Source organism: Grammomys surdaster, unplaced genomic scaffold, assembly GCF_004785775.1.
Source record: "Grammomys surdaster isolate TR1022 unplaced genomic scaffold, NIH_TR_1.0 125901, whole genome shotgun sequence".
Lineage (NCBI taxonomy): Eukaryota > Metazoa > Chordata > Mammalia > Rodentia > Muridae > Grammomys > Grammomys surdaster.
Genome location: NW_021620725.1, coordinates 546,718 through 573,126, shown reverse-complemented (window position 1 = coordinate 573,126; position 26,409 = coordinate 546,718). Strand labels below are relative to the sequence as shown.

Below are 26,409 nucleotides of genomic sequence, written 5' to 3'. Positions count from 1 at the left end.
GGTTTAACTTCCTTGTTAATCATTCAACGCTTATTTAATAAGCAACCCATCAGGGACCTCAGTATTTTGTTTTCTTGAACAGGGCCTCTTCCATCCACTTCAGTATCTCTGTGCAGAAGACACAATAGAGACAGATGGTTCTTTAACTGCAGGGAGGTTTACTGAGGAATACCCCAGCTACCAAAAATAGCCTATATATAAAAATAAAGAAATACAAAATATTGGGTAGTAGCCTAAAGGACTGATTGGCTACCTTGGCCCAAAGGGAAAGGATATATTTTTTACTGATGATGATACTCTGTAAAGACAGTGCAACTAAAGGAGACCTCAGAGTAAGAAATGAAAAGTGTTGGGGCCCCAACCCTTAAATTCTCTTTTCCCCCTCCATCCCTGCCTGTCTCTCTCCACCCCCATATACCCTCTCCCCTATGAAACAAGGTCTTACTGTGTAGCCTCGGCTGGCCTAGTACCCACTTTGTAGACCAGGCTGGCTTTCAACTAAAAGAACTCTGCCAGACCCAGAGCAGAGATTAAAGGAGTAAACCATCATACCTAAGACTCACACAGAAATCTCATTAACTGACATAGTATCAGAAATGTCTTCTAGTGCTCAAACCATCTGTGTGTATATAACATCAAAATCTTCTTTAATACTTAATCTCCATAGCTGTTTGATCACTAATTCCTGCTACTAATCTTCCAGATTTCATTGGGAGTCTGAGTTCCCTAAAATTAACTGTGAAGTAAAACTGCAGACTCATCCAGCCCCTTTCTTATGAACTTTTCATCTACTAGTATTCAGTGCTTTCAAAATGGTTTCCTCTAGCCCAGTTTGCTACACCTGCACAGAACTGGTCTGGACTTTTAAAACACTTAAGAATTCTGTTTATTTGGTGGAATGTCACATGGGCATGAAAGCAGCGCCAATTTTTTTTTCCCTCTCCTCAAGAGACTAGGGAACTTCACTTTGGAGAAAAATGATGGATAAAATTATATTTCAGGCTGAGGAGATGACTCAGTCATGAACGTGCATGTTTTGCAAGTATGAAAATCTGAGTTTAGCTACCCAGGTGCTATGTAAAAGCCATGTGTGGTACTGTCCCTTTAACCTCGGTGCTCAGGGCAAAAGACAGAAGGATCTCTGGGGCTTAATGGCCAGCTAGGCTCCCTGAATCAGTGAGTCCAGGTTCAGCCAGAGAACCTGCCTCAAAAAAGGGGGGGTGAGGTGGGGAGAGCAACTGAGGAAAGCACGTCTGACCTCTGCATACAGGAACACAGACACAAACAAAAATGTCAACAAGTGCAATGGTTCAACCAACTGTGGTGCCATTCATACCACAGAATAGTGGTTAGAAATGAAAAGGAAAGAACTATTTAAGAATCTGTATTTATGCTTGTTATATAAACATATCAATTCCTATTGTCTAGTCTGGATCACAAGCACAAAATGGTAATTCGGGCAATGCGAAATCATTTAGGCAACATTTTAGTAAGTATCAAAATATGCCCATCTTTCTATCTTGTTAAATTGTTACCAGTTTAAGGTTTTAGCTTTTAGCTCTCCTTAATAAGAAAATGTAGAAGGGAGAAAAAAAAAGCACCAATCACTGTAAGACAATCATTCCATCTTTTCCTATTTTTTCTTTGCTTTCTAGTATAAGGACTGGACCCAGCGCCTCAAGCATGCATGGAGGCAAGAATCTTATCCCCAAGCCCTCAGCGGATTTTTAAAAACAGATTCCTCAATTACATTGCATAGAACTAAGATTTAACTAAAAATCTTATTTCACATAAGAAAATGTATCATTTGGGTTATAAAAGTCAAATCTGTGGTTTTGTAAGGCCTTCGGATTCAAAACAAGGAACTTTCTAAGTTTACAGTACAAATAAAAGAGTTTAGCCCCAAACTGAAGAACATTCCTTTCAAGTGCATTGTTTGAGGTTTAAACATTGGCTACTACAGTGCACAGAAAATGGAGTACAAAGGGTTGGGCAACCCTAGGCAAAACCATTTCTGTATTTTCACAAAATATTATGCACTCAAGTCTGAGAAGGGTCACTTGAATTTCTTTTAACAAATGCAAAAGCGAATTAAGAACACAAGCATAGCTTCAGAAATTTAAACTGACTGGGAAGGGCAATTATGCAGTATTTAAAAGAAATGTCAAAAAGGAATGACCCACAGGCAGAAAACATGAAGTCAGTAATGTCTAGACTTGATCTTCTTGCCTTTAAATTATAGGTAAATGGATTTGGATTAATTATTGTTTTCAGCTTGATCAGCTTCCGAAGAATTACTTCCCCTTCGGGAAAACCTCGTCACTTTCCCATAAGCTAGTCTGGATCTCCATCCCAACAAGGCAACACCATCTTTCATCGCCTTCCCATTCAACTGAGCCTGTCGCATTACCAACACCCTGTTCTGAGGAGAGTACAACCACCTTCTCTCTCAAGAAAAATGTATAAGGCCCGTTCTTACTCTTCCAGTCTCATCCGAACACTCACTGAACCTCTCCTGCAAGGATGTCCGACAAAAACCTTAGAATCACTGAGAATGCACATTTGTGGGGAAGCCCTTCAGTGTGACTCTGCAGTGAGGGCCATATCAGTGACATTCCCTCCCAAGCCTGTCTTACTGGAGACGCCTCTGCCTCCAGGGGTTTCCCTATCATCCTGATCACCTGAGCCAAGGCCTTTGCCAAGGAAGGAGCTTTGGGGAATGGGACCCGTCAGCAGTTGCAGACCCCCCAAGAAATGGCTAAAATAATCCTACCACCTACCACCTGAATCAGCCCCAAAGGCTCTAAATAGGGAACCATAATGGCCGCACTCGCTCTCAACCCAGGGAAAGGTGGGCATCACAATCCCTCGTCAATGGACGACGGTGACGGTGAAGGGCTAGGGGTCCAGGAGATCTAGAGAAATGAGCTCCTCTCCCGTGCAGGAGGACAACGGGAAAGGAGCCACAAGCACCGCAGGCCGTGGTTCACACACCCCAGTGCCTATCTGCTCTCAGCCCGTCAATAGTCCCCACCAGCCACCACTTACCTGTCGCACCTCACCTGCCCGGGCACGATATGCAGAATCAGTACCTAGACGGGACCCAGAGGCTCTGTCACTGAGAGAGGGGAAGTCTTCAGCTGCAGGAGGCGGGTCAGCCCTAGCTAGTCATGTGACCCCAAGCTCCACCCCGCTTCCCCTCCCCAGGCACGCTGCGTCTCGCTTGCTTGAATCTTTGCGGATCGCTTGGATGGCAATGGTTCCGCGGTTTAGGAAAAAGCGTTACTTTCTTTTACTCAATGACTGGGTTATATAAACTACAGTACAGAAAAGGAGGATGGCAAGGGTTAAAGTGCATTGCTAAGGAAGTGACGCTAAGTCACGCTGTAGGGACCGGAAATGGCGATGAGTCCCGCCTCTCAGGCCCCAGTAAAATCCTGGCTGGAAATCGTAAGCCTATCACGTGATTTCAAAAAAAAAACCCCTGTGATGTTTGCCTGCTGGACGATAGCCAAGTTATCCGGTTCCATCGTTATCTTTTGAATTTAAAACACATTTACTGCAAGCTTCCACAGGCTTTCTTACATTGAGAAGAATCCGTTTTATAAAACCCTACTAGGTGGCAAGAGGGTTTGAAGGTCACTGGAGATCTAGAAAGAGAGGAGGCGGGAAAGGCTGATGTTGCTAGTTTCAGAGGGAAGGGTGGAAATATCCGGATTTTGCCGCCGGAGCCTACCAAGCAAGCTCCACTGGAGTGTCGCAAAGGGTGGGAGGAGCTAGCAGGCCGCAGGCCCAGCCCTGGAGAAAGGGGGAGAAGTCTTGGCGGCGCCGAGCACTGCGATTGCGCGCGACGCGGCGGCCGCGCAGGCGCGCTGAGGGGGCGGGGTGAAAGGTCACAGCGCGGCGGCGGGTCTGGCTGGCGGCAGCTGCGGGCGGGAGCGGAGTGTCCCGAGTGCACGTGTGGAGGAGCGGCGGCAGCAGCGCGGCGGCGGCACATTTCCCCGCGTCTTCCGGAGCCTCAGGGCCTTGGCTTTGGCTTTCGCGGCCTCCTCGGCTCCTCAGCCAAGAGGCCGGTGTGTGGGGTAGAGTGGCCTGAGCTCAGGGCGCGGAGAGCTACGGGCGACGAGGACGACGGCGTTGGTGGCGGCTGTAACGACGGCCTCAGCAGACGGGGAAGATGAAAGGGTGAGGAAGGGCAGCTGGCGGGGGCCGGGCGGGCACAGGAGAGGGGCGTGGGTCGGTGGATAGGGAGAGCGCTGCGAGGAAGAGACTCGCGTGAAGACCGGGCGGAGGGACATTGCCAGGCTTCCCCGGTCCCTCGGCTCCCGGAGGGGGGCGGAGGCTAGGCCGGCTGTTGGCGGGCTGGAGGGCCGGCGGAGGCAAGGGCGCGAGTCCACGATTTCAGCCAGAAGGACGTGTGTGCACCGAATGAGACCGCGGGGAGAAGGTATTATGAGGCGCCCGGGGCCTCTTCCCGAGAGCGCACGACTGAGCCACCTCAGGTGCTCATCCAAATCCGGGATCCATGCTGTGGCCGCGGGCTTTGACACGTTGCGGTTTTTCTTCCTACTTGTGGGCCGTGCAGAACCTTCTGGAGGGAAAAGGAATTGGAATAAAGAGCACGGGGGATGAGTGTTAGGAGCTAGTGACTCAACGGACTTGGGTTGGGTCAGAGCGAGTGGAGGAGGGAGGGAGGGGGAATGAACTCGAGCGGTGTAGACTTTGGGGTGCCAAAATGTTTAAGGAAGTATCATGGATCAGTAGGTGGAGCTATTGCTTCAGTGGTGTGTGTTGCCCCCCAGTGCAAGGAGGAGCTCCTTTTTTACTCTTCGTTAGCAAAGTTGAGGTTTTAATCTTTCGAATCTTCCGTAACATTAGAAGTTATTTTGGTTAACTGTTCCCGTTTGGTAAAAAGTTATTTCCTTTCCATTGATTTATATACTGTTAGAGTATTTAGCACCTCGAATTTTGGAGGTTGCCTTTACAATCTTTAGGAAAAAAAAAGCTTAATCATATTAAACTTTCTGAAACAACGTAAGGGTTTTTCTTCCTAAGTCAGCTGAAGATTATAACTACTGTTTCAGTTAGTTGTTTGTTCAGCATTGTTTTTTTTGGAGAGCAAAATAAATCGTTTCTCCAAACGAGCTAGTTCTGTGTAAAATGAAGGTCTCATCTCTGAAATGATTCTGAGAAAGTTTTGATTTTAAGTCTACATATAAAACATTTTTTCTAAATTCTGGTTTGCTTTAAATGCTTTTTTTTTTTTTTTTTTGCTTGTTTCAGGATGTTTGCTTCACCTGAGCCACGATCCAGGCAGCTTGGTGATTTTTAAAAATATGATCCAGTTATCTTTAGGAAGTTTTATTTTTTTAGTAGTGTATGACTCTCATACTGTCTCTCATTTTTTTCTACTCATTGCTACAGACACAGAACGTACTTGTCGTGTTCTGTTATAGTAAAAGCAATGAAGATAACAAGACAAATTATTCTGGATGTTTAGGTTTAAAAAATCTTGGGTCTAGTTCCGTTTCTTTAGGTGTAGGTTGTAATCTTTCTCATACTTGACATTAGAAACGGAGCCACACAACGGTGGTGTTGGCAGTCTTTTGGAACTTTTATCGAGTATACTCTTGAAGCTATTCTACCTTGTTAACTAACTGGAGTTCTTGGAATTGAAGGAAAGTATCAGTGCCCTGCAAGTACTCTGCCACTGAGCTATGTCCCTAGCACTTTATTTTGAGTTAGAGTCTCACCAAGTTGTTAGGCTGACGCTGAAATTGGCAACAATCTTCTTGCCTCCCTCAGCCTTTTGAGTTGCTGGTATTACCGGCTTGAGCCACCAGTACCAGCTGGTTTTTTTCATTTAAGTAGATATTTAAGTGTAACATGATGGCGGCAGATGCTTAGAAATGTGTTACTGGGCAAATTTGGAGAAAACTTGGAATTGTTGAATCCATAGGCCAGTAATTATGCTCAAAATTAAGACTCCTTAAGTAAAGTTTCTACTTCTTAGGATTTGAGGGCTTAGAATTGGTTTCTGGACTAAACAAATTTCAAGATAATTTCACAGGTATATTTCTTTGATTTTTTTTTTCCCCCTAACTCACTTGCAATAAACATGGAACTTTAAATTTTCCTTTCCTTCCTTTTAAGATACTAAAGAAACGAAATCAGGGTATAGTGCATTTTTGTTTTATTAAGATGTTGGTGTCCTTGAGATACAGAACTTGTATAGCTATGCTCTATGTGTTCAGTCTCCTGACTCTTTATTAGAAAGACTCTATTTCATGGATTTTGTTTAAAGTTTTATTTGCTAAGTTTCTATTGTACACTGAGCTTACCAAACACAGTTAAATAGATGAATCTGAAGTTTTGAAAATTGAAACCCCCCACACACCAATTTAACCTATGACTTTTGGGCATTGAAAGTTTTTAAGCTTTTTAAAATACTTTTATTTCATAATTTTTACTTTAGTATTCTTATTTGTAATAGCAATAGGATATCCCACTGTAAATCATATTTTCCTTATCTCCATAGTAGATAAATTTGCAATTAATAACTACTATATTTTTATGTACATATATAGAAAAATGAGAAGCACATTGACTATTTGCTCTTTCAACTGAGGCTTCTTGTTTTTATGAACCAAGGACATTATGACTTGAATTTGTGGTTGGTAAGCTGATTGCTTTTTATCTGTTATTCCTCTCTAGGGAAGATGATATTCAGTATGCCATACACATCAATGACTGGCAGTATAATTAGTTGTTGGTGTTATAGAAAAAAACCCTAAATCCACTTATCCTTCAATTATAATAAAGAGGTGCAAATTAGTTCTAATAAAAATGTCTTTAAGATATGAATGCTAAGTGGACCAAAGTAAAGATGAAAAGGTAGATAGGAGTAATATATAGAGCAAAATGGTTACCAATTGAAACTTGGCCAAATGGGGAATATAAGATTCTATAGTTATAAATGAAGCTTTGTTGACAAATACAGAATAGTCATTCTACCATTATTATATATACTGGGAGCGGGCCCAGGAAGTCTTCTGTGTCTTTATCTAGGTGTTAATTACCAAAAAAAAAAATAGAAAACAGCATTTGTATTTGTGTCTCTCTCTTCTCAATCAGGCTGGGGGCCCTAACCTTCAGATCCATCTATCTCCTTTGCCCAAATAGCTGTTCGCTACTGAGCCTGGACACAAAGTGTATCTTGTATACCAATAAAACTCTTTGTAGAACCTGACTAGCAACTGGTCATATTTTGCTTTTTGTGTAAACCAGAAATTTGTGGTCTGTTGATTGAGATTCTGAATTTTAACAAATATTTTGTGATGCCTCCTTTGCTGTGTTGAGAATTTTGAAATATCCGAAGTACAATCATGATTTTTAAAAGTGTATCTTCTACTTGAAGAGGTATCCACATTGGTGAGTGGCAGGGTGTTACTATAGTGACTTCTTCCTTCTCAAAATGGTGGACAACTTTTAATAAAGCTGTAGCCAATGAGTCAATCAATACATAATTGAATAGGGGTTTCTGTAAGTTTTGAGATTAAATTCAGTTGGTAATAATGCTTGCCTAGCAAGCATGAAACCCCAACACTGAATAACTGGATATGGTGGTGCACATTGTTTTTCCAGCACTGGACAGACAGAGGCCAGATTATCAAGTTTAATGCCAGCTTGGGATACATGGGGCACTGTTTGAGAAAAAAAATTTTTTTTCCTATGTGTAAAAATTATCCAGGAGGTTAAGTGCTTTTATGTTTTTCCTGTTTTATCATAATAATTTGCATAGTTCTTATTACAGTTTGTAGCCAAATTTTGGATTATTGCATCCTAACTTCAGTCAGTTAAAATCCTATTTTATAAAGCATTGTTTTCCAAAGTCAGTGCCTTTGCCATAACAAACTAATTATTACCTGTCTTAAATTTTACTTTGCTGCTTTATCCTGTAGAAATCTTGATTTTTGTCCTCCAGGTGTTAACTATAGCTTTCAACTTCATGGGTTTTGAGGAGGCATCTCTTCAGTTACTCAAATAATTTTTCTTTATCTTTTTTTTTTTTTATTTTTCGAGACAGGGTTTCTCTGTGTAGACCAGGCTGGCCTCTAACTCAGAAATCCACCTGCCTCTGCCTCTCAAGTGCTGGGATTAAAGGCGTGCGCCACCACCGCCGCCCCACCTTTATCTTTGTTTTAAACCTAGTCTGCAGTAACTAGTATACTACTAGTAGCTTATAGGACAGTTTTAATTTAAAACTGGGTTGTAGTTTAAAGCTGCAGAATTGTAACATAGTAGTACTATCACTCAGCCTTTCTTTGCCCCCGCCCCTTGGCTAATTAAAACTCTGCTGTCAGTGGCTGTTCATGCCAGCACTTGGGAGGCAGAGGCAGACAGATCTCTGATTTCAAGGACAGCCAGTGCTACACAGTGAAGCCCTGTCTCAATAAACACAAAACCCAAGCAAACCTCAGTGTCTAACTTACTAGCAGAGTGTTAGCCTTCCCTGGTGCAGTAATGGAATGCCAGCCACAGTCGGCCATGAGGAGTTGAAGTACTCTAGTACAGCTAACTAAATTTTAAAGTTTAATTTTTTAAAAAAGATTTTTATGTGTATGAATGTTTTGCCTGCATGTATTTCTGTATATCATGTGTGCCTGGTTTATAGAGGCCAGAAGAAGATGTTGATCCCCTGAGGCAGAAGTTCAAAACAACTGTGAGCCACCATGTGGGTGCCAAGAATCTAACCCAGGTCCTCTGGAAGAGAGCTCTTAACTACTGAACCATCATTTAAATTAAAATTTGAATGTCAGTTTTTTTGACATTTTAAAGCATTTTTGACATAGATTGGATATATAGATCAGTAAATTTTATTTATGAATTTATTTTAAAGTTAATATATGTAAATTTTCCCAGAAATATTAGCATCTGAGTTGTGTTGTATATGTATGTATGCTATGAGTAAAATAAGGGAATTTTAAAGGTTTAGTCTGGCATGGTGGTATATACCTGTAATCTCATTACTAGGGAAATGAGAGTTATATATTATGATTTTATTGTATTTCTTTTGGACATTACTATGCTAGGGCCTTAAAGACCAAAGTTGTGTAAAAAATGTTTTAGAATGTAATTCCCAGGTGGTAGGTATTCCTAAATATTTCAACTTGTGGCCACATGTTTGATTTGTCTATTTATACCTCTGTATTAAAAGATTCTGAGACTGCTTTGATGATAAATTCTTGTTTCCAATTACTTTTTCTACTATGGTTGAAAAACATAGCTGGAAATGTGTGTATTTGCATTTCCTGAGCTAGTTCAACCTGTGTCTGCTTCCATTATTCCTCACGTTATTGTTCTTTATTTTTGTTTTGTTATTCCAAAAGAATTATTTATTTTCCTGAGTACACTGTGGCTGTCTTCAGACCCTCCAGAAGAGGGCACCAGATTACAGATAGTTATGAGCCACCATGTGGTTACTGGGAATTGAACTCAGGATCTCTGGAAGAGCAGTCAGTGCTCTCAACCGCTGAGCTATATCTCCAGCCCTTGTTTTTGTCTTTCTTTAGTTTTTTCAAAACAGGGTTTCTCTGTGTAGTCCTGGCTGTCCTGGAACTCACTTTGTAGACCAGGTTAGCCTCAAACTCAGAAATCCACCTGCCTCTGCCTCCCAAGTGCTGGGATTAAAAGTGCGTGCACCACCACTGTTTTTGTTTTTCAAGACAGGGTTTCTCTGTGTAGTTCTGGCTATTCTGGAATTCGCTATGTAGATTAGGCTGGCCTTGATCACAGAGATCCACCTGCCTCTCCCTCCTGAGTGCTGGGATTAAAAGTATGCCTCACCAGCTCTTTACATGTTCATAGGGAAAAGTTTGTTTTATTTTTAAGTACTATAGTAAGTGGTTGTTCATAAAACTATCTAACTTTTGGACTATATATTAGTAAATTATATACATAGTTCTTAAACATGTGATTAAATATTAATACATAATATTATATAATATTTGTATTAATCTTTTGAGGGGGTTATTTTCCTAGTAGTGAGTTTTTTTTTGGGGGGGGGTTGTTGTTTGTTTAGGGACAGGGACTCTTGTAGCAGTGGATGGCATAGAATTTGCTGGGTGAGTCCCTGGTCTCAAGTTTAGAGAGATCTACTTTGAATTAAGGCTTGCCACCATACCTGCCCAATTGATACTTGTTATTTGGTCTCCCAAAGTAGTTTTTACTGCAAACAGTGTAAAAGGTCTCTTTAAAGGCAGAACCTGCAAGGGAGAAAAATTTGGGGAAACCTTAAGAAAATTGAAGAAAAGACACTGGCTACCATTTCAGCCAAGAGTGATAGAGATTTTAAGTTGTGAACGCCTTTAATTCCTCCAGAGGCAGAAGTAGATGGATCTCTGAATTCAACTCCAGCCTGGTCTACAGATGGAGTTTCAGGACAGCCAGGGACACAGAGAAATCTTGTCTTGAAAAAAAAAGCAAAACAGGAAAATTTTTTTGTCCGCATGTGCTATGACAACACATGACTATTTGTAAAAATAATAGAAATACCAGTTTTATTAAGTTGATTTTGAGTACATATTCACTCTAGTTTTACTTTCCTGATTAGATAACAGTATTTTCTTTTGATACAAAATTTTTATTTAGTGAAGTTGGACATTTCTACTGTTAGTAGTCATTTGTATTTCTTATTTAATTCTTGTTTAATTTTTTTAAAGATGATGATATTTCAACTGCTAAAACCAAAAACAAAAATAATGTTCTTGAGAAAATGAAGTTGAGACAATCAGATCGGTTTTATGGGGCAAGAAGTTGGGAGCTGAGGCTAGATCAGTGTCCATCAATAGGGATGGCTTTATTATATATTATGCAATGCTAAGACTATGTACAACTGGGATTTTTGTTGTTGCTTGTTTTGAGGTTTCTACAGCCTAGGCTGGACTTGATCTTGATCTTCAGTACCTCTACCTCTAAGTGTTAGAATTACTGATGTGCCTACTGTACTCTAATCCTGCTGAAGGATTTTTAACCAGAACAGAAATCAAACTTTTTTTTTAATCTTGATTTTTTTTTTATTGTGATGGCGTTATCTCCTCATAATTATCTCCTTCCATTATACTTCCAGAGTTCAAGCTGAAACAATGGTTTGAATTATCCTGCAAAAGGAAAAGGATGGAATCATTTATAAACATTAAAGAAATGGATTTAATGGGTATTAAAATAGGACATAGAGTGTAAATTTCTATCTGGCAGAAGAGGCTACTCATCTTTATGATCATATTACCAGGAACCAGACAGAAAGGGTCAGGGACAAGATAAATTCTTCATAGGCATGACTCCTCGTTAGGCCTAACTCCTCCTAGTCACCACTCATTCAGTATGAATAATGAAGTTAGAATCCCTGTGGTCCAGTTACCTTTCAGTAACCCTACTACTTGAGGACAACTCTTGAACATGTTCAATCATGACACATAAAGTATACCTCAAAACTAATTTTCTATATTGGCTGAATTGAGCTATAATTGGATAAATGAGGCTGTTCATGTTGGTAGAGAAAAGAGATAGCCCCCAGGGGATAAGAGCTAGGGATCCAATTAAACGACCATAGATATGCAGCCCAAGGAGTATCCAATCAAATGTCAGTGGTTACAAGATTAAGAGACCTTACTTTAAAATCTAGATGAGAAGCCCAAACCTAGCAACTGATTCTTGGATTTACTGACAATACTGTCTTACATTTTGGAGTTTGGTAGAAAAGATAAGTATAAAGGTTAATGCCTAAGTAGGGCTCGTTGGTGCATTTGGGTAGAGGATTGGTAATTCAGGGTCATGGTTAGCTGCAAAAAACAAGTTCCAGGCTAGTCTGGGCTACAGGAGACACTCACTGTCTTTAAAGGAATTGGGAGAGGGGAGGATAGGCAAATATAGTAATAGAAATTTCAGTAATAGAAAAAGAAAAGCTTTTTGAGCAGTTAGTATATTTAAGCCATGTTTTTGACTCTTCATGTCATTTACTGAAAGCCAGGATTTAAAGTCCTACTAATCAGAAGGGGGGAAATCTATTTTAATGTCTTGAAATTTTTTACTGACCTTAGTCATACTTTGACCTCTGCTAAAATATGCTTTGAGTTGGGGCTGGTGAGATGGCTCAGCAGTTAACAACACCAACTGCTCTTCAGGAGATCATGAGTTCAAATCCTAACAATCACATGGTGGCTCACAACCATCCGTAATGAGATCTTATTCCTTCATATGGGTGTCTGAAGACAGCTACAGTGTACTTTGGGCCGGAGTGAGTGGGGCGAAGGGAACAAGAGGGAGAAGAGAAAAAATAAAATAAATCTGCTTTGAGTTTGATATGGATGCATCCTTATGGTGCATATATCCCTCTCTTTAACCTTAAGTAATGCAGATGATTCCTCTAAGGGAATATAATAGAATGGATCTCTCACTATAATGAAAATTCCTAGAAATGCCCAATTCTACCTTTATTTATAAATGTTTTCTACAAGCACCATTCTCCATTGGAGCTTTGATTTAATCTCTATAAAGAAACGTGGAATGAGCTCAGTGGTTTCTATGGCACTTTCAACAAAGAATACTGAACAAAATCTGATTAACTAGTTATAATTTTGTTCCAAGGTAGGTTTTAACCATTAAACTATTAAGCAAGTATAGGGAGTTTCTCTGCATTAAATTTTGCAGTTATAAATAAGTCAGACCTTGGGGGTGGTGTGGGGGGGTCATTTTTGTGGTGTCATGTGGTTTTTCAGAATATTGCCGATAAATTTGTTTTAAATTTTTGAGCATAATTGCATTATGTTAATAACTTGATACATTTGGGTGTTTTCTGCAGTTTGATATATGGTAAGTGGTTAGGTTATGTGGCTCTGTGCTTCTAAGTAAATTGAAACCCTTGTTATACAGAGTCTGTTATGAAAAAAGAAGACTGGGGACTTTTTCTCCCTATTCTTAAATCATGTGACTATTAATATAACAAGACCGCCAGCCAGATGTGGTCCCTCGATCTTACATTTCTCTCTAGAACTGTGATCTACATAAACTTTTAGTCATAAGTTTGTTAACCCTGTAATATCCTATTGCAACAGCTGACAGTGACCCAATTTTACAACATGGCCTACAAGAGCTAGGCTGGGCAGTGAATTTGTACTGCAAAACTGGGGAGACTTGACACAGGCCAATGATCCCTGGAGCCATACTGTCCCAACGACTACAAATACCTGTATGCATTCTGTTTTATTTTATTGCAATCATTCACCCCTAGTCCAGTAATTCTTAATGAAGATGCCATGGGGTTTCATAACTATAGATTTGAAAATCAAGAAATAATGTCACATGAAGTTACTTGAGCTAAGAAAAAATTTGTTTTCAGAATTGCTGTCTTTGATTTTCTACGATTAGGATTGTGAACTTGAGTGCCAGTAGGAATGAAATAGATGAGGTAGATAAGTAAATAATCACAAGAATCTTCTCGTATTAATTACATTGGCAGCCACTTAACTTAAAAGGAACAAGGGGCAGGTCAAATGCACTGATCACTTGTCTGACTTAAATTTTAGGCCAACAATATAAGGTTCTTATTCTTTTTCTTCTGAAATCCATATGCTCCTTGTAGTTTTTGTTATTTTGTTTGAGTGTCTCTGTGTGACCCTGGCTGTCCTGGAACTCGCTCTGTAGATCAAGCTGGCCTCGAACTCAAGAGTGAGACACTACTGCTGGGCTCTTGTAGTATTTCTATAGTGTGTTAGAAGTAACAATTTTCAAAAGTAGTCTGTTACAAGAGCTTATGTAAAAAGTGTTGAAGTACATTGTCACTACCACTGTTCACCTGTTTTGACTCATTTAACACCAGCATTGCTTTAAGTCACATTTGGTAATACTTAAGTGCATAAGATTTTTTTAAGGTCATCATTTCCTTAAAAGTGACACTAATGAAAGAAAACATTAGGATGAAGGCTCAGTGGAATCTCCTTGGATTTGATTTCTCTCACAAATATCCATAACAGGTATACATACATGTAATATGTATTTTTTTGTACAGATTTACACCAAAAGCAGACTTAACAATTGGAGGGCTTGATATATAGTTGAAGGTTGAAATGTTAAGATTTGAAGGCTTTGTTTACAAAAGTGAGATATGTGTATGTGAACACAATTTCTGTCTTTCTACAGTGTCAGAATTTATTAAATAACATTAAATTCACAAGGTTTAATGATTTCAATGGCAGTTTGGCATGTGGTCTGGTTAAAGTGAATGCAAAAGGCTTTTTGGTGGTGGTGGTTTGATTTTGAGATGGTTTTTCTATATAGCTTTGGCTGTCCTGGAATTGCTATGTACACCATGCTGTACTAGACCTCAGAATTCCTCTTTGCCTCTGCCTCCCAAGTGCTGGAATTAAAGGTGTGTGCCACCATGTCTGACAAATGTAACTTCTGTAATTCCCATCTAAATTGTTAGTGTAGACTTACCACATAGCAAATATGTTTACATATCTACATATGTGAATATATGTGGTTTGTACAGTGAGTACAAGTTAGAGAGGCTATAAAAATGGTCAGATTTTTTTAGAAGTGAGCTAAGTATCTGTGTTGATAATAGCAAAACAAACCAAGGAATTGCTTCTGGGGTTTAGCTTTGAGAGTTCAACTTAAATGGAAAACTGAATATAGTCTGGCCACAGGAAATGTGGAAAGATGGACAGAAGCCAAAGCTCCAGGGACAGTCTGAAGTCCTTTGCCTATTATTCCTTTTCCCTCTCCCTTTCCCTTTCCCTTTCCCTTTCCCTTTCCCTTTCCCTTTCCCTTTCCCTCTCCCTCTCCCTCTCCCTCTCCCTCTCCCTCTCCCTCTCCCTCTCCCTCCCCCTCCCCCCCACACACAGACACACACACACGGTGGGGGGAGTATATAAGGTGATAGGTTAAAATGGGGCGGTGGCATCACAGTGTTGGGTGTCCATCACTTTATGGTGCTAAGAGGAGGAAATTATAACTTTTGGGGGGGGTGTCTAATCGTCCTAAGTCATGCATCTACATTTCCCTATAATCTCAATATACGTCAGTAATTTATAGGAAGATTCTCTTTCTACTCCCAGGAACAACTCAATCAGTTTGTGCTAGATAGGTAGTGACTGACAGGTAGTAGTATAGTTTGTGAGTTCCCCTAAGAGCCCGTCATCCTTTTCTTTTAATGAAGCTCCTTGGGCAAGACAGCTTAGAAAAGCACTGTTTCACACAACATAGTCTCAATATAGAGCAGGGCATACCTGATGGCGACAGTACTACTTCTTTTTACTTGGTGTTTCAAACAGTAAAAACAGTGCAAATGAACAATCATCTTATTCTAAAGAGTTGGATCAATCCTAAATCAGTAAAAATTGTTCTCCAGGGTATAGAGAACCATGGACCCCATAATGCATTACTGGTGGGAGTATAAATGGGAGACAACCTAGTGTTAATTTTGTATTACTAATTTAAGAGTGACTTAAGACTTCATGGCTTAAAAGTAACACAATTATAGCTCTTAGGTTCAAATACTCAAAAATGCTTCTCACTAAACTAAAATCAAGGTTTTGGTTGAAAGGTAACTTACATAGCACCTACCACATAGAATTTCAGCATGTCTCCTTATTTAGAAATAAGGTCTTGGAAGATGAAATTAAGAAGAGGTCATTTGGATTAGAGTTGTTGATCCTATGTCATATGACTTGTGTTTGAGTGAACAGGTGCAGCAGGAAACCTGTGATTATAAAGATTATAAAGTTTAGATTGTCCCAAGCCGAGAAATGCCTGTACTGTCATAAGCTAAAATAGATGAGGAAGGATTCTTTCCTAGAGCCAAGAGGTTATAAGCTTGTGGAAAGTATCCTCAGATTTCTACCCACCTGAACTATAAGTGGTCATATCTTTGTTTTAAGCCTTTGAATTCATGCTCTTTTGTTCAGAAAAGGCAAATACCTGTAAGAAGAGAAAACAGATGTATTGACAGCTGGGGATAGGGAAAAAAGACTAAAAATACCTTTGGATGTGATGGGACTGTTCCAAAGGTGAATAGATGTGATAGTTGTTTATCTCTGCACATAGCCAAAAATATCATTGATTCTCTTATTTTAAAAGTTTTATGTGTGTGTGTTGCCTGCATGTGCCTTTGCAGGGCATGTGTGCCTAATGTCTGTGGAGGTCAGAAGAGGACATCTGATTTTTCTCGAACTTGTGTTATGGTTGATTGTGAGCCAATTGGTTTCTGGGAATCAAACCCCAGATCTTCTTCAAGAGCAACAGGTGTTCTAAACTGCTAAGCTATCTATATCTCTAGCTCAAATTCTATATTTTTAAAAGCTGAATTTTGTGAGTACATCTTTGGAAGGTTATGTAGAGAAAGAAATTGAGATGGATCATCACCACCTTTTATCACAATAAGACATCACTATACATAGATAGCATACTTAGAACAACCTAAGTTTTAAAACTGCCAAATATTGGTGAGAATAAAGAACTGGGATTCTGGCACACCTTAAAATCTAGTATTGTCATTCCTAGGTATTTAGTAAAAAGAAGTTAAAGCATACATTGTCACAAAAACCTGCATCAAATATTTATAGCTGCTTTTTTCAAAATCTTCAAAACCCAGTAAACAATCCAAGTGCTCTTTAAAAGATAAAGTGTAGCTCTGTGCTTATATTCAGGCCTGGCTTCAACCACTGATAGTGAAACAGCCCAAGTAAGAAATGAACCCATGGTACTTTATAAGGTACTACTTAGTACTAAGCAAGGTTGGGGTGAATTGTGTGCTGAAAGAACAGCATGGTAAGTCTTAACAGCATTTGGATGAATAAAAAGCAAAACAACTAGCCTGGTGTATATGTGCTTTTGCACTTTGAGATGGAGGCAGGTTTATTTCTTGAGTTAAGGGTCAGCCATGGTGGTATAGAGAGTTCCAGGAAAGCCAAGGTTATGTTGTAAGAGTGTCACCAAGAAACAAAAAAAGAAGTGAAACCAATCATGTGTGTTTTGTTAATTTATGTGACATTGAAAGGGCAAAATTAAAAACAGAAGCGATGATTGCTTGCCTGGGGATGGTAGAGTTGAACTACAAAGAGTTATAGATATCTGGTGAGATGGTTTTGTATAATGGTGGTTACATGGTTAAACATACTTGTCAAAAAATTTATTCCCCCAAAACATGAGGTTAATTTTAATAAAAAGATAAAAATCCAAGAAAAAAATGACCTCCCAAATAACTGGAAAACCAAACTTAATAAGCTGGTGGACTTAAATTTGACTTAAGCTGATGATTGCATTAAAATGGACTGAAACAGCATCCCATTTATGGTATTAAAATATGACTCAAGTACATGCTGTTTGCAAGAAACATGTTGTGGTCAAAAGATGAGATTCCTGTGTTGCTCAGGGTGATTTTCACTTAAGTGACTAACAGTGGGGAAAAATGTAAACCTACCAGTGTGGCTGCTCAGTAAATTAATGTGCTCAGATTTTTTTTTTCTTAAATATATGGAGAATATACAGTAAACACAACTGACATAATAGAAAATGAAACAAAATGGCTAAAGTTAAATCTAAGCTTTTCAAAAATAGAACACTTTCTTTACATTAGTGAGGAAAATGTCCAAATTTGATATTATAGAGTAAAATGGCTTAAAGGATTCTAACCTAAGATAAGGTACTGTATCATATTTACTCATGTCTGGGTTTGTCAGTTTCTTCACATTTTTTTTTTTACTAATACAGATCAAGTGTGCTTTATTTAACCAGCCCCCTCTCAGTGAATGCTACAAATATGATACATCCCTGCATGCATTCATTCCATTTCTCCGCTATTTACTGTAATGCTCTGTGATCTCCAACTACTATGAAAGTGAGTAGGGACTACATTTATTTTGCTGGCCTCCTGGTTGTCTTAATTTTTATTTTGTCTTAGTATTTACTGTTTTGTTTTTGCTATCCACTGTAAACAATTTCTAAGAAGGTAAATGGGGGTCCTGAAGAGATGGCTTAGCAGTTAAGGACACCTAACTTTTGGTTCCCAGCACCCACATGGCAGTTGACGTGTATTCATCTGTAATTCCATCCAGTAATTTGACACCCTTTCTGGCCTTCATGGGTGCTAGGCACAAATATATCATGCATACACACATGTAGGCTAAATACTCATAAACATAAATAAAATCTAGTCTTTAAAAATAGCATTTAAGGCTGTGGTTATAGTTCCTGAAAAAGTTTGTGTAGCATTCAGGAGGCCCTGAGCTTGATCTCCAGCACAAGAAAAGATGTCTTCAGATGTCTACTAATGGTTCTGGTGAAATAGGAATGAACTGTTGTGTGTATTTCCAACAGGGTTTGCCTTAGCAAATTCATTTCAGTATGTGCTAAGACTTATTTGAGCTATTAAAAGTTGATATTAATGGACAACTTTTCAAGGCAAAATACTTTCATTACCAATGAATCTTAAGCTCTCTTTTAATTCTTTATACCCACAAAATTATTTGCTTTGAATATAGTGGTTTCTTAAAAATGCTACTGTTGGCATTATACATAGGTAATTTTCAAATTGATATTTTTCAGAATTTCCAGATTCTCGTTCTGTTTTCAGAAATTCTCATTCTGAAAGACTAGGGTGTCGCGTAATATGAATTCTTAATATCACTTCAGTAAATGTGATGTTACTGGATCGCTCTTCTAAGCAAATAAGTGAAAATTATTTGGGCAGGTTTCTTCAATACTTCTTTATTAGATTGCTTTCAAGAAATAATGTACCAGTTTCTCATCTGCAATGTATAAGCATACCGTTTGCTATCACTTTGTTAATATGAGGTATTGTTGGTCTGATTGATCAGTAATAGATGTATCTGCAGTTTTAAATTGTAAGCTATAAGCATTTATTAAAGGATAATATTTCTGGCCTTTTAGTTATTGTGGCCTTAAATTTATATAGTTATATAGAAGCTATGAGTAGAATTTTGGTTGAATGTTTGGCAAATTTTGCTTATAAGTGATGGTGTTTTAAGAATATTAAGCTATAACAAAAGGGTTGAATTTGTCAGTCATGTGCAAAAATGACTGATACTCTTTTAGTATCTTCACAAATGAAGTTAATTATCTTTTATTGAGTACATTTTGGTTTGTTCCAGTAGCCGGATCGAGCTGGGAGATGTGACACCACACAATATTAAACAGTTGAAGAGATTGAACCAGGTCATCTTTCCAGTCAGCTATAATGATAAATTCTACAAGGATGTGCTAGAGGTTGGCGAGCTAGCAAAACTTGGTATGTATTTTCCCTTTTTAAAAAATTTGTATTCTTAAATTATATCTGTTAATATTAGAGCAACTAATATAGGTTCCTTATTTTATAAGCATAGGAATGTTACCGATTTTGAGAAATCAATATTGAATATTGGACTTTTAAAAACAAATACTACATGTCAAATACTTTTTAAAAGCAAATGCTTTTTTTAAAAAGAAAAAAGTGTGACCACATGTGTACATCAGAGAATAGCTTAAGAGAGTTGATTCTAGCCTTCCACATGGTAAGTTCCAGCAATTGAACTTAGGTTGCCAGGCTTGGTGGCAAGCATCTCTAACTGCTGAGCCATCTCTCTGACTCCAAAGTTGTTTTGGTTATTTACTGTGAGCCTGTGTGTGTATCACTAATTTAATAACTATTACAGAGGAAGTTTAGCCTTCTTCAGACAGTATGTTGAGGCCATTGGTATTCTTATAAGTAGCTAGTTAAAATCTGATGCTTATTAACAACTTTTTAATTGTTTTAAAAGGAGCTGATTAAAATGTTGAAATTTACATCTTTGTATTTTTTTGTGGCAGCATATTTCAATGATATAGCTGTAGGTGCAGTGTGCTGCAGGGTGGATCATTCACAGAATCAAAAGAGACTTTACATCATGACACTAGGATGCCTTGCACCTTACCGAAGACTAGGAATAGGTAAAAATATGTGCTGTTTTGTTTTAAGAAAATTGGGGAGTCAGGCAGGCATTTGCACAGCCTTTTAATTTCAGCATTCAGGAGGCAGAGGCAGACAGATCTCTTCAAGGCCAGACAAAGCTACAAAGAGAACACAGAGAAACTCTGTCTCGAAAAGCCAAAATATAAGTGAAAGAAAGGAGGGAGGGAGGGAGGGAGGGAGGGAGGGAGGGAGGGAGGGAGGGAGGGAAAAGCAAACTGGGAAGGGGATACTGAATTGTGAAAAATAAAATGAAAGCTATTGCTTAGTATTCATGTGGAAGCCCATAAATTTGTTCACATATTGTTTATCAGTCTGGAATTGTTTGTACTAAAGAGGGCCCTTTTCTAGTAATTTTAGACATGTAAGTTGCACAGTGAGGACAAATTTGGGGAAATAATGAATGTATAGTTGTACTCTAATTCTGTGTCAGGACTTAGTAAAGATAGCAAGTAGATGTCAGATATCAAGGTTGATTTATAAAATTACTTATTTGTTTTACTAATAGGAACTAAAATGTTAAATCATGTTCTAAACATCTGTGAGAAAGATGGCACTTTTGACAACATCTATCTGTAAGTACCTAATGTTCATCAAGTGTCTGATAAATTATCAGTATAAATCCCCATCTGAAGGAAACTGGGATCTACTCTCTCACTGTATTATTTATTTGGTTGAAAACCCCCTTGAAAGTATGCTTTTCTCTTGATAACAGTAGGGCTATAAAAGGGAGGCTGGAGAGAGTTCACCTGGAAGAGCATTGATTATTCCATTACCATTACCACCAGTTACCATTACCATTACCAGTTCCATTACCAGCGTCCACATGGTGTCTTAAAACCATTTGTATCTCCAGTTCCAGGGGATCTGGCACCTTCCTTTTGTATATAAGTGGTGCACAGGCATGTATGCAAACAAACATGCCTATATCCATAGAAGAAATTTAGAAAAGAATAAAGTACGTTCATTTAAAATGTTATAAATCCATATAAAAGGGCATGCTATTTACAAATGACCTAAGCCTATCCTCCCAGCCTTTAAACTGCCCTAATTTACTTAGCATGTCTACAACAAATAAAATGCTATAGAAGTTTTTGTTATGCTGTATTGTTTAGGAAATGGTGAAGCATGTTATATATGTTCCATTCAGGATGACTGTTTTTAAATTTAGGGTTGGTGAATTATGTGTGGGAAACTGATACTGTAGGTGAACTATTTTTGTTATAATTTGGTTATAATTATATATAAGAAACCTGAAGTGAAACCAAGATCACAGTCCAGGTAGTCAGAATTTTGAGACCATTAATGCCATTAATAGTTGATATATTTTATTCAAGATTATTAGCAACATGCTCATTTATAATAGAGTTTAATAAAGTCAGAAGTAACATAGTTGACATTATACTTGATTTGAAGAAGGCCACAGTATTAAGAGCAAAGACAAATGGGCGTTATGGCTCATGTTTTTCATTCTAGGACTCTGCACTCAGGAGGCAGAGGCAGGTAGATTCTCGTGAGTTTGAGGCCAGCCTGGTCTACATATAGTGAATTTCAGGACAGAGACAGATATAGACTACTCCTGTCTCAAAAAACCAACCAGCTAACAAACATAAAGCCAAGACAAAGATCACAACAACTGATTGTTTTCACATTGGTATTGCAAAGAGGAATGAAGGAAGCTCAAGATCTTTTTGGGCAGTTGAGACTGTGTTGTGTATTTAGTGTGTGTATTTGTGGGGAAAGGCATGTATGTACACATGAGTACAGGTATTGAAGGAGGCCAGAGGCATCAGATATCCAAGGACCTGAAGTTACAGGCAGTTGTGAGCCACCTTACAGTAGCCCCAGGGATAGAACTCAGTCCACTGGAAAACCAGTATGTGCTTTTTTTAACCACTGAGCCTCATGATAGTTTAATCTTTGTTAACTGTAAGAATAAACGCTGATCCTCCTGATCTCAGCCACCTGCCTTGCAAATAGAGGAATTAGGTTAAAAGTGTAAATTCTAAGATTTACTGATAGGAATTGACTAGCCTTTGTTAAATATTGACCACTGTATAAAGAAAATATGTGCCGGGCAGTGGTGGTGCACGCCTTTAATCCCAGCACTTGGGAGGCAGAGGCAGGTGCATTTCTGAGTTCCAGGCCAGCCTGGTCTACAAAGTGAGTTCCAGGACAGCCCGGGCTATAAAGAGAAACGCTGTCTCGAAAAACAAAAACAAAAAACAAAAACAAAAAAAGATGTGCAAAATGTCTGAATTGGCTACCCTTGGCCAGTTTTAACTATCTGTGGTTAAGACTTGAAAGTTGATGGAAATTGTCTTATTTATGTGTCTGTGTATACCCTGTATCTCAGGCATGTTCAGATCAGCAATGAGTCAGCAATTGACTTCTACAGGAAGTTTGGCTTTGAGATTATCGAGACAAAGAAGAACTACTATAAGAGGATAGAGCCTGCAGACGCGCATGTGCTTCAGAAAAACCTCAAAGTCCCATCTGGTCAGAATGCAGAGACGCAGAAGACAGACAACTGAACAAATCACAAATGAACTTTCTTGCACTTGCTTGTCGCCAAATAAAAGAAAGACCCATTGGTTTCTCCCTCCCCCCCCCTTCAGCTTTCCTCCTTTGTTATTCCTTTTTTCTTTCCTCTTAAAGTTTTTAATACTTTCATGGACTCTTAAAAATGATCATGTTTGGATTGTTTAGTTCTCTTATTTTTGTGAGGTGGTTGGATTGAAGGAAGGAGAAGATAGATCTGTATAGTTTCACAGTTAAGATGTCCCCAAAATTGGGTATCAGATGATTTCAAATTTTTAGCTGAAAAAAAATTTTTTTAAACCAACATCCTGCTTTCACATTGAAGGGCAGAGCCTACTATACTGTTTATTTCAAAAGACAAAAAGAAGCAGCAGCAATATCTTGTTCTCTAATTCATAGACAAGCTTAGTGTATTTGTGGTCCTTTGGGTTTTACAGACTGTCTGTGGGGTGCTAATCCCCAGCATTGCCTTCACTCTACCTTTAGTCCTTTGAGCACTCTCAGGAGTTGGACCATTGTTATCCTTGGGAGAAAATACCAAGCTTAGATAGGTTTTTAAAGCAAGTTTTTCTATTTGCTGATTGGTGGGGCAGTTTGTATAGGTAGTATTAAACTTTGGTCAAAGTATTTCAGTTAAACTGCTTTTTTTGCTGAGGAATGGATTTCTTGTTAGCAGGGTTTTTTGTTTTTGTTTTTGTTTTTGTTTTTCTCTCCTTCTTTCCTGCTGTTAATCTTGTTACTAGATGCATTAACTGGTAGAGTGTGGGCTGGTGAAATTAACTGTTTTAATATCCCAGCTAGAGATATGGCCTTTAACTGACCTAAAGAAGATTGTTATAATTGATTTTTTCCTCTTGTTTTTCAGTAAGCCCAATAATAGTGTAACCTTATAAATGGAGTTATGCCCTTATAAGTCGATACCCCTAAATAAACCTGAAGCAAGTGTTTTCTCTTGGACATACAGAATTGCATTACATAAAAAGCTTAGATGGACTTGTAGCACATTAAGTGTATTTAATGTCAACTAATACAGATTGTTAAAAAGTGTGGGCATTGAGCGTTTGATAATATATGAAAGAATTTCTAGACAGTATTTTTGAAAATAACATTGTTATGCTATTGCTTATCTGTTGGAGAACATCCCAGATTTGCTTACACTCTGTGCCTACAATGTTGAGTTTAAAGATTTGGAATAAGAGGAATCAATAGAAAAATTCCTTCTATTCTTGGAACAATAGAAATATAAAGTGTTAATACAAATATCACTGTGACTGACCTTCAGTTGACAGGTTTGGTTAAGACCAGATCATCTTCAGGCACACTAGGAGTGGCTCTGATGGATTGAGAACTGTAATGCAGAGACATGTGAGAGATACATTTTCCTCACATTGTCCTGTCTGAAATATATGAATTTCTTAGATTGTTAGTCGTCATCAGTGGCTCAAGAAATGTTCTCATTAGACTTTAAAACAGTACAGATTGTGTGTTTTCTTTCATTTGACTTTAAAAGGAAGTTTAAAACATCATATTAGTAAAATTGTGGTATGAATGTCTCATTTCCGAATAGGTTAAATGATAAAATTATCTCACAAGATGTTATGCACACCTATAACTTACGTTTTTATTTGAGAATGTGAAAGTTTGTAAAGTGAAAGTGAACTTCAGTAGTCTTGAGTGCCAAGAATATAGATAAGGGGTGGGATGGATGGATGGATGGATGGATGGATGGATGGATGGATGGATGGATGGATGGATGGGGTAGTGAAATTGTAGAAATACCATGCTTGTTTCTTGGGTATCAGTTTCCTAAACAGTCCAAATCTAAGCTCAGAAGTTTAGTGTTAAGCACCTTTACTTTCATGGATAAGCTTCAGTGTGCTCTTGCCAAGAGAAGAGGGAATAAATGATAGCAAAATTAGTTTGAAAAAGTCAGCAATTTTGTAAACTTCCTGATAGCAAAATAGATTTTGATATATAAAAAGAGTTTTCTGAGATGACACTGCCTCTATTTCTATAACCATTTCACTTGGACTCCGAGCAGTCCTATGAATGTATCCCTAAATGTGGTTATTGAAAACCGAATAGCTGCCTCACAACAATCAAGTACATGTTATTTAAAGAGGAGGAACAAATAATAAAGATTGATTTGAATGTGTAGGCTCCCTATTATAGCTTCTTTTTTCTACACTAGTCAGTGATTTAACCTAAAATTTAACTGTATGTAAAGGGTCAATTGTCCTGTATCAAAGTCACATTAAATGATTCCATCCACTTACATAAGGGGAAGATGTGGAAGAGGTAGAAACTGGGACTAGTCCATATGCCTGTGAGTCAGGAAATACTAAAGTAATGCCCCATGTTGAATTTGTGGGTTTGGGTTTTGATTTGTTTGGGCTTTTTCTTTTGTTTTTAACATATAATAATAATCTTTGAGGTAAAATTAATTCTATTAACTGGAAGAGAACGGTCTATCTTCATCATTTTTCAGAACAGATCATTTTTACTGTGGGGTACATAGGTTAAAACTATTCTGTATGCTATTTGAATTTAGGTTTTAAAGTAAAGAATCCGTAGAGAAATCTATGCAATATGTAATTTGTCAAGATTAATTTTCATCTGGGGAAAGAAATTTCTAAGTGTTTTCAAAGCAGGTCACTCATTAACTGAAAGTCCTCCAAAAAGAGAACTATTGGGAAGCATGGTGTGTGGTGGTGGAAAAGAAAAACTCCCTCAGTTTTTGGAGGGAATAACTTTAAAGTGGCTACGTTTACTTGGTGCAGTTAAGAATTAAACTTGTCAATTTTAATGTTGCTGTTACATCTAAAATAAACTTATGTGATGTTCTGGTAGTGATCTGTCTGTAAATGTCATGAAATCACTGTGCTGAGCTTTACAGTCTGCAACTGTGTCATTGTGTACTGTGATCCATACTGTTTTATATTTCTTTAAGGCCTAATTTAGAACTCATGAATAATCAAGGTATGCTAATTCAGACCCTCTTGGAATTGGAAAAAGACACTGGCCTAGTATATCTGGATTTTATTCTTGGTGAGAGAAAAATAAAGATCCCCAGGGATGACTTACTGCCATATTTTGAATATAATTATTATAGTAAATAGATCTTTAGGCTTTGTTCTAGTGAGTATGAACTGTAAATGTGTACATTCTGATCTATTCCTTTTTGTAGTGAGGATTTTAGTAATTGAATTTTTTTATTTCAAATATGTACTTTGAAGTTTTCGTCTTAACAAGATTAACAGTGTTTAATATATGTAGTCAAGATGATCTGAATTAGCATTTTACTTATTCCACAAGAAACAATGGATGATCTTTGTCTTATTTACCATATCACTCCAAAATTTATCAGTTTAAAATAATAGATTTGTTGTATCCTATAGTTTGCCAATCAAGCAGTGTGTGATGTATCCAGTTAAGTCTGACAAAGATCTTATATCAAGTATCAGCCAAGGCTGCATTTTCATGAAAGCTTGACAACAGCTACTTCATTTCACTTACATGGCTATTAGATCTCAGTTTCTCAATATGTGAGTATATCTATTGAGTGGCCTAACCTAATAATCCTAAATCTGATCTAGAAACCATTTGGGATAAAACAGTAATATAAAACACTTATTTGCTTAACGAAGCCCAGTATTAGTCTTAGGAAGTTATGGTCTTTGTTGTGATGAAAGCATAAATCTTAATTGGAAAAAGGTACTATTGGATGGGATATTTTGTAATTTTATGAACGTTGAGTTAACTCTTACTGTCCTGAACAATATAAGACATGAGTTAAGTATAGATTAAAACATGATAAATAGCTTTGGTACTGATTCAAAGTATTTGTTTTTGTCAACCAAACTTGT

General features: G+C 38.1%; 2 protein-coding genes across 3 annotated transcripts in view; one reads left to right on the top strand and one right to left on the bottom strand.

Moving 5' to 3' along the window:
- Atp6v1a (ATPase H+ transporting V1 subunit A) overlaps nt 1-3,129 on the bottom strand; it is a 49,865-nt gene extending 46,736 nt beyond the window's left edge. The window contains exon 1 of the mRNA XM_028752415.1: nt 3,049-3,129. The gene's annotated coding sequence lies outside the window, so the exon portion shown is untranslated. The remainder of the gene's footprint in view (nt 1-3,048) is intronic.
- Nucleotides 3,130-3,940: 811 nt separating this feature from the next.
- On the top strand, nt 3,941-25,632 carry Naa50 (N(alpha)-acetyltransferase 50, NatE catalytic subunit). 2 transcript variants are annotated; one of them, XM_028752417.1, is made up of 5 exons: nt 3,941-4,185; nt 19,173-19,306; nt 19,864-19,983; nt 20,511-20,577; nt 22,359-25,632. In XM_028752417.1, exons 1-5 carry the CDS (start codon nt 4,178-4,180, stop codon nt 22,534-22,536), a joined length of 507 nt encoding a protein of 168 aa, XP_028608250.1. In that variant the 5' UTR covers nt 3,941-4,177; the 3' UTR covers nt 22,537-25,632. The 2 variants fall into 2 exon arrangements, with proteins under 2 accessions (XP_028608250.1, XP_028608249.1); XM_028752416.1 differs by having other exon boundaries at nt 19,170-19,306.
- The last annotated feature ends 777 nt before the right edge of the window (nt 25,633-26,409 follow it).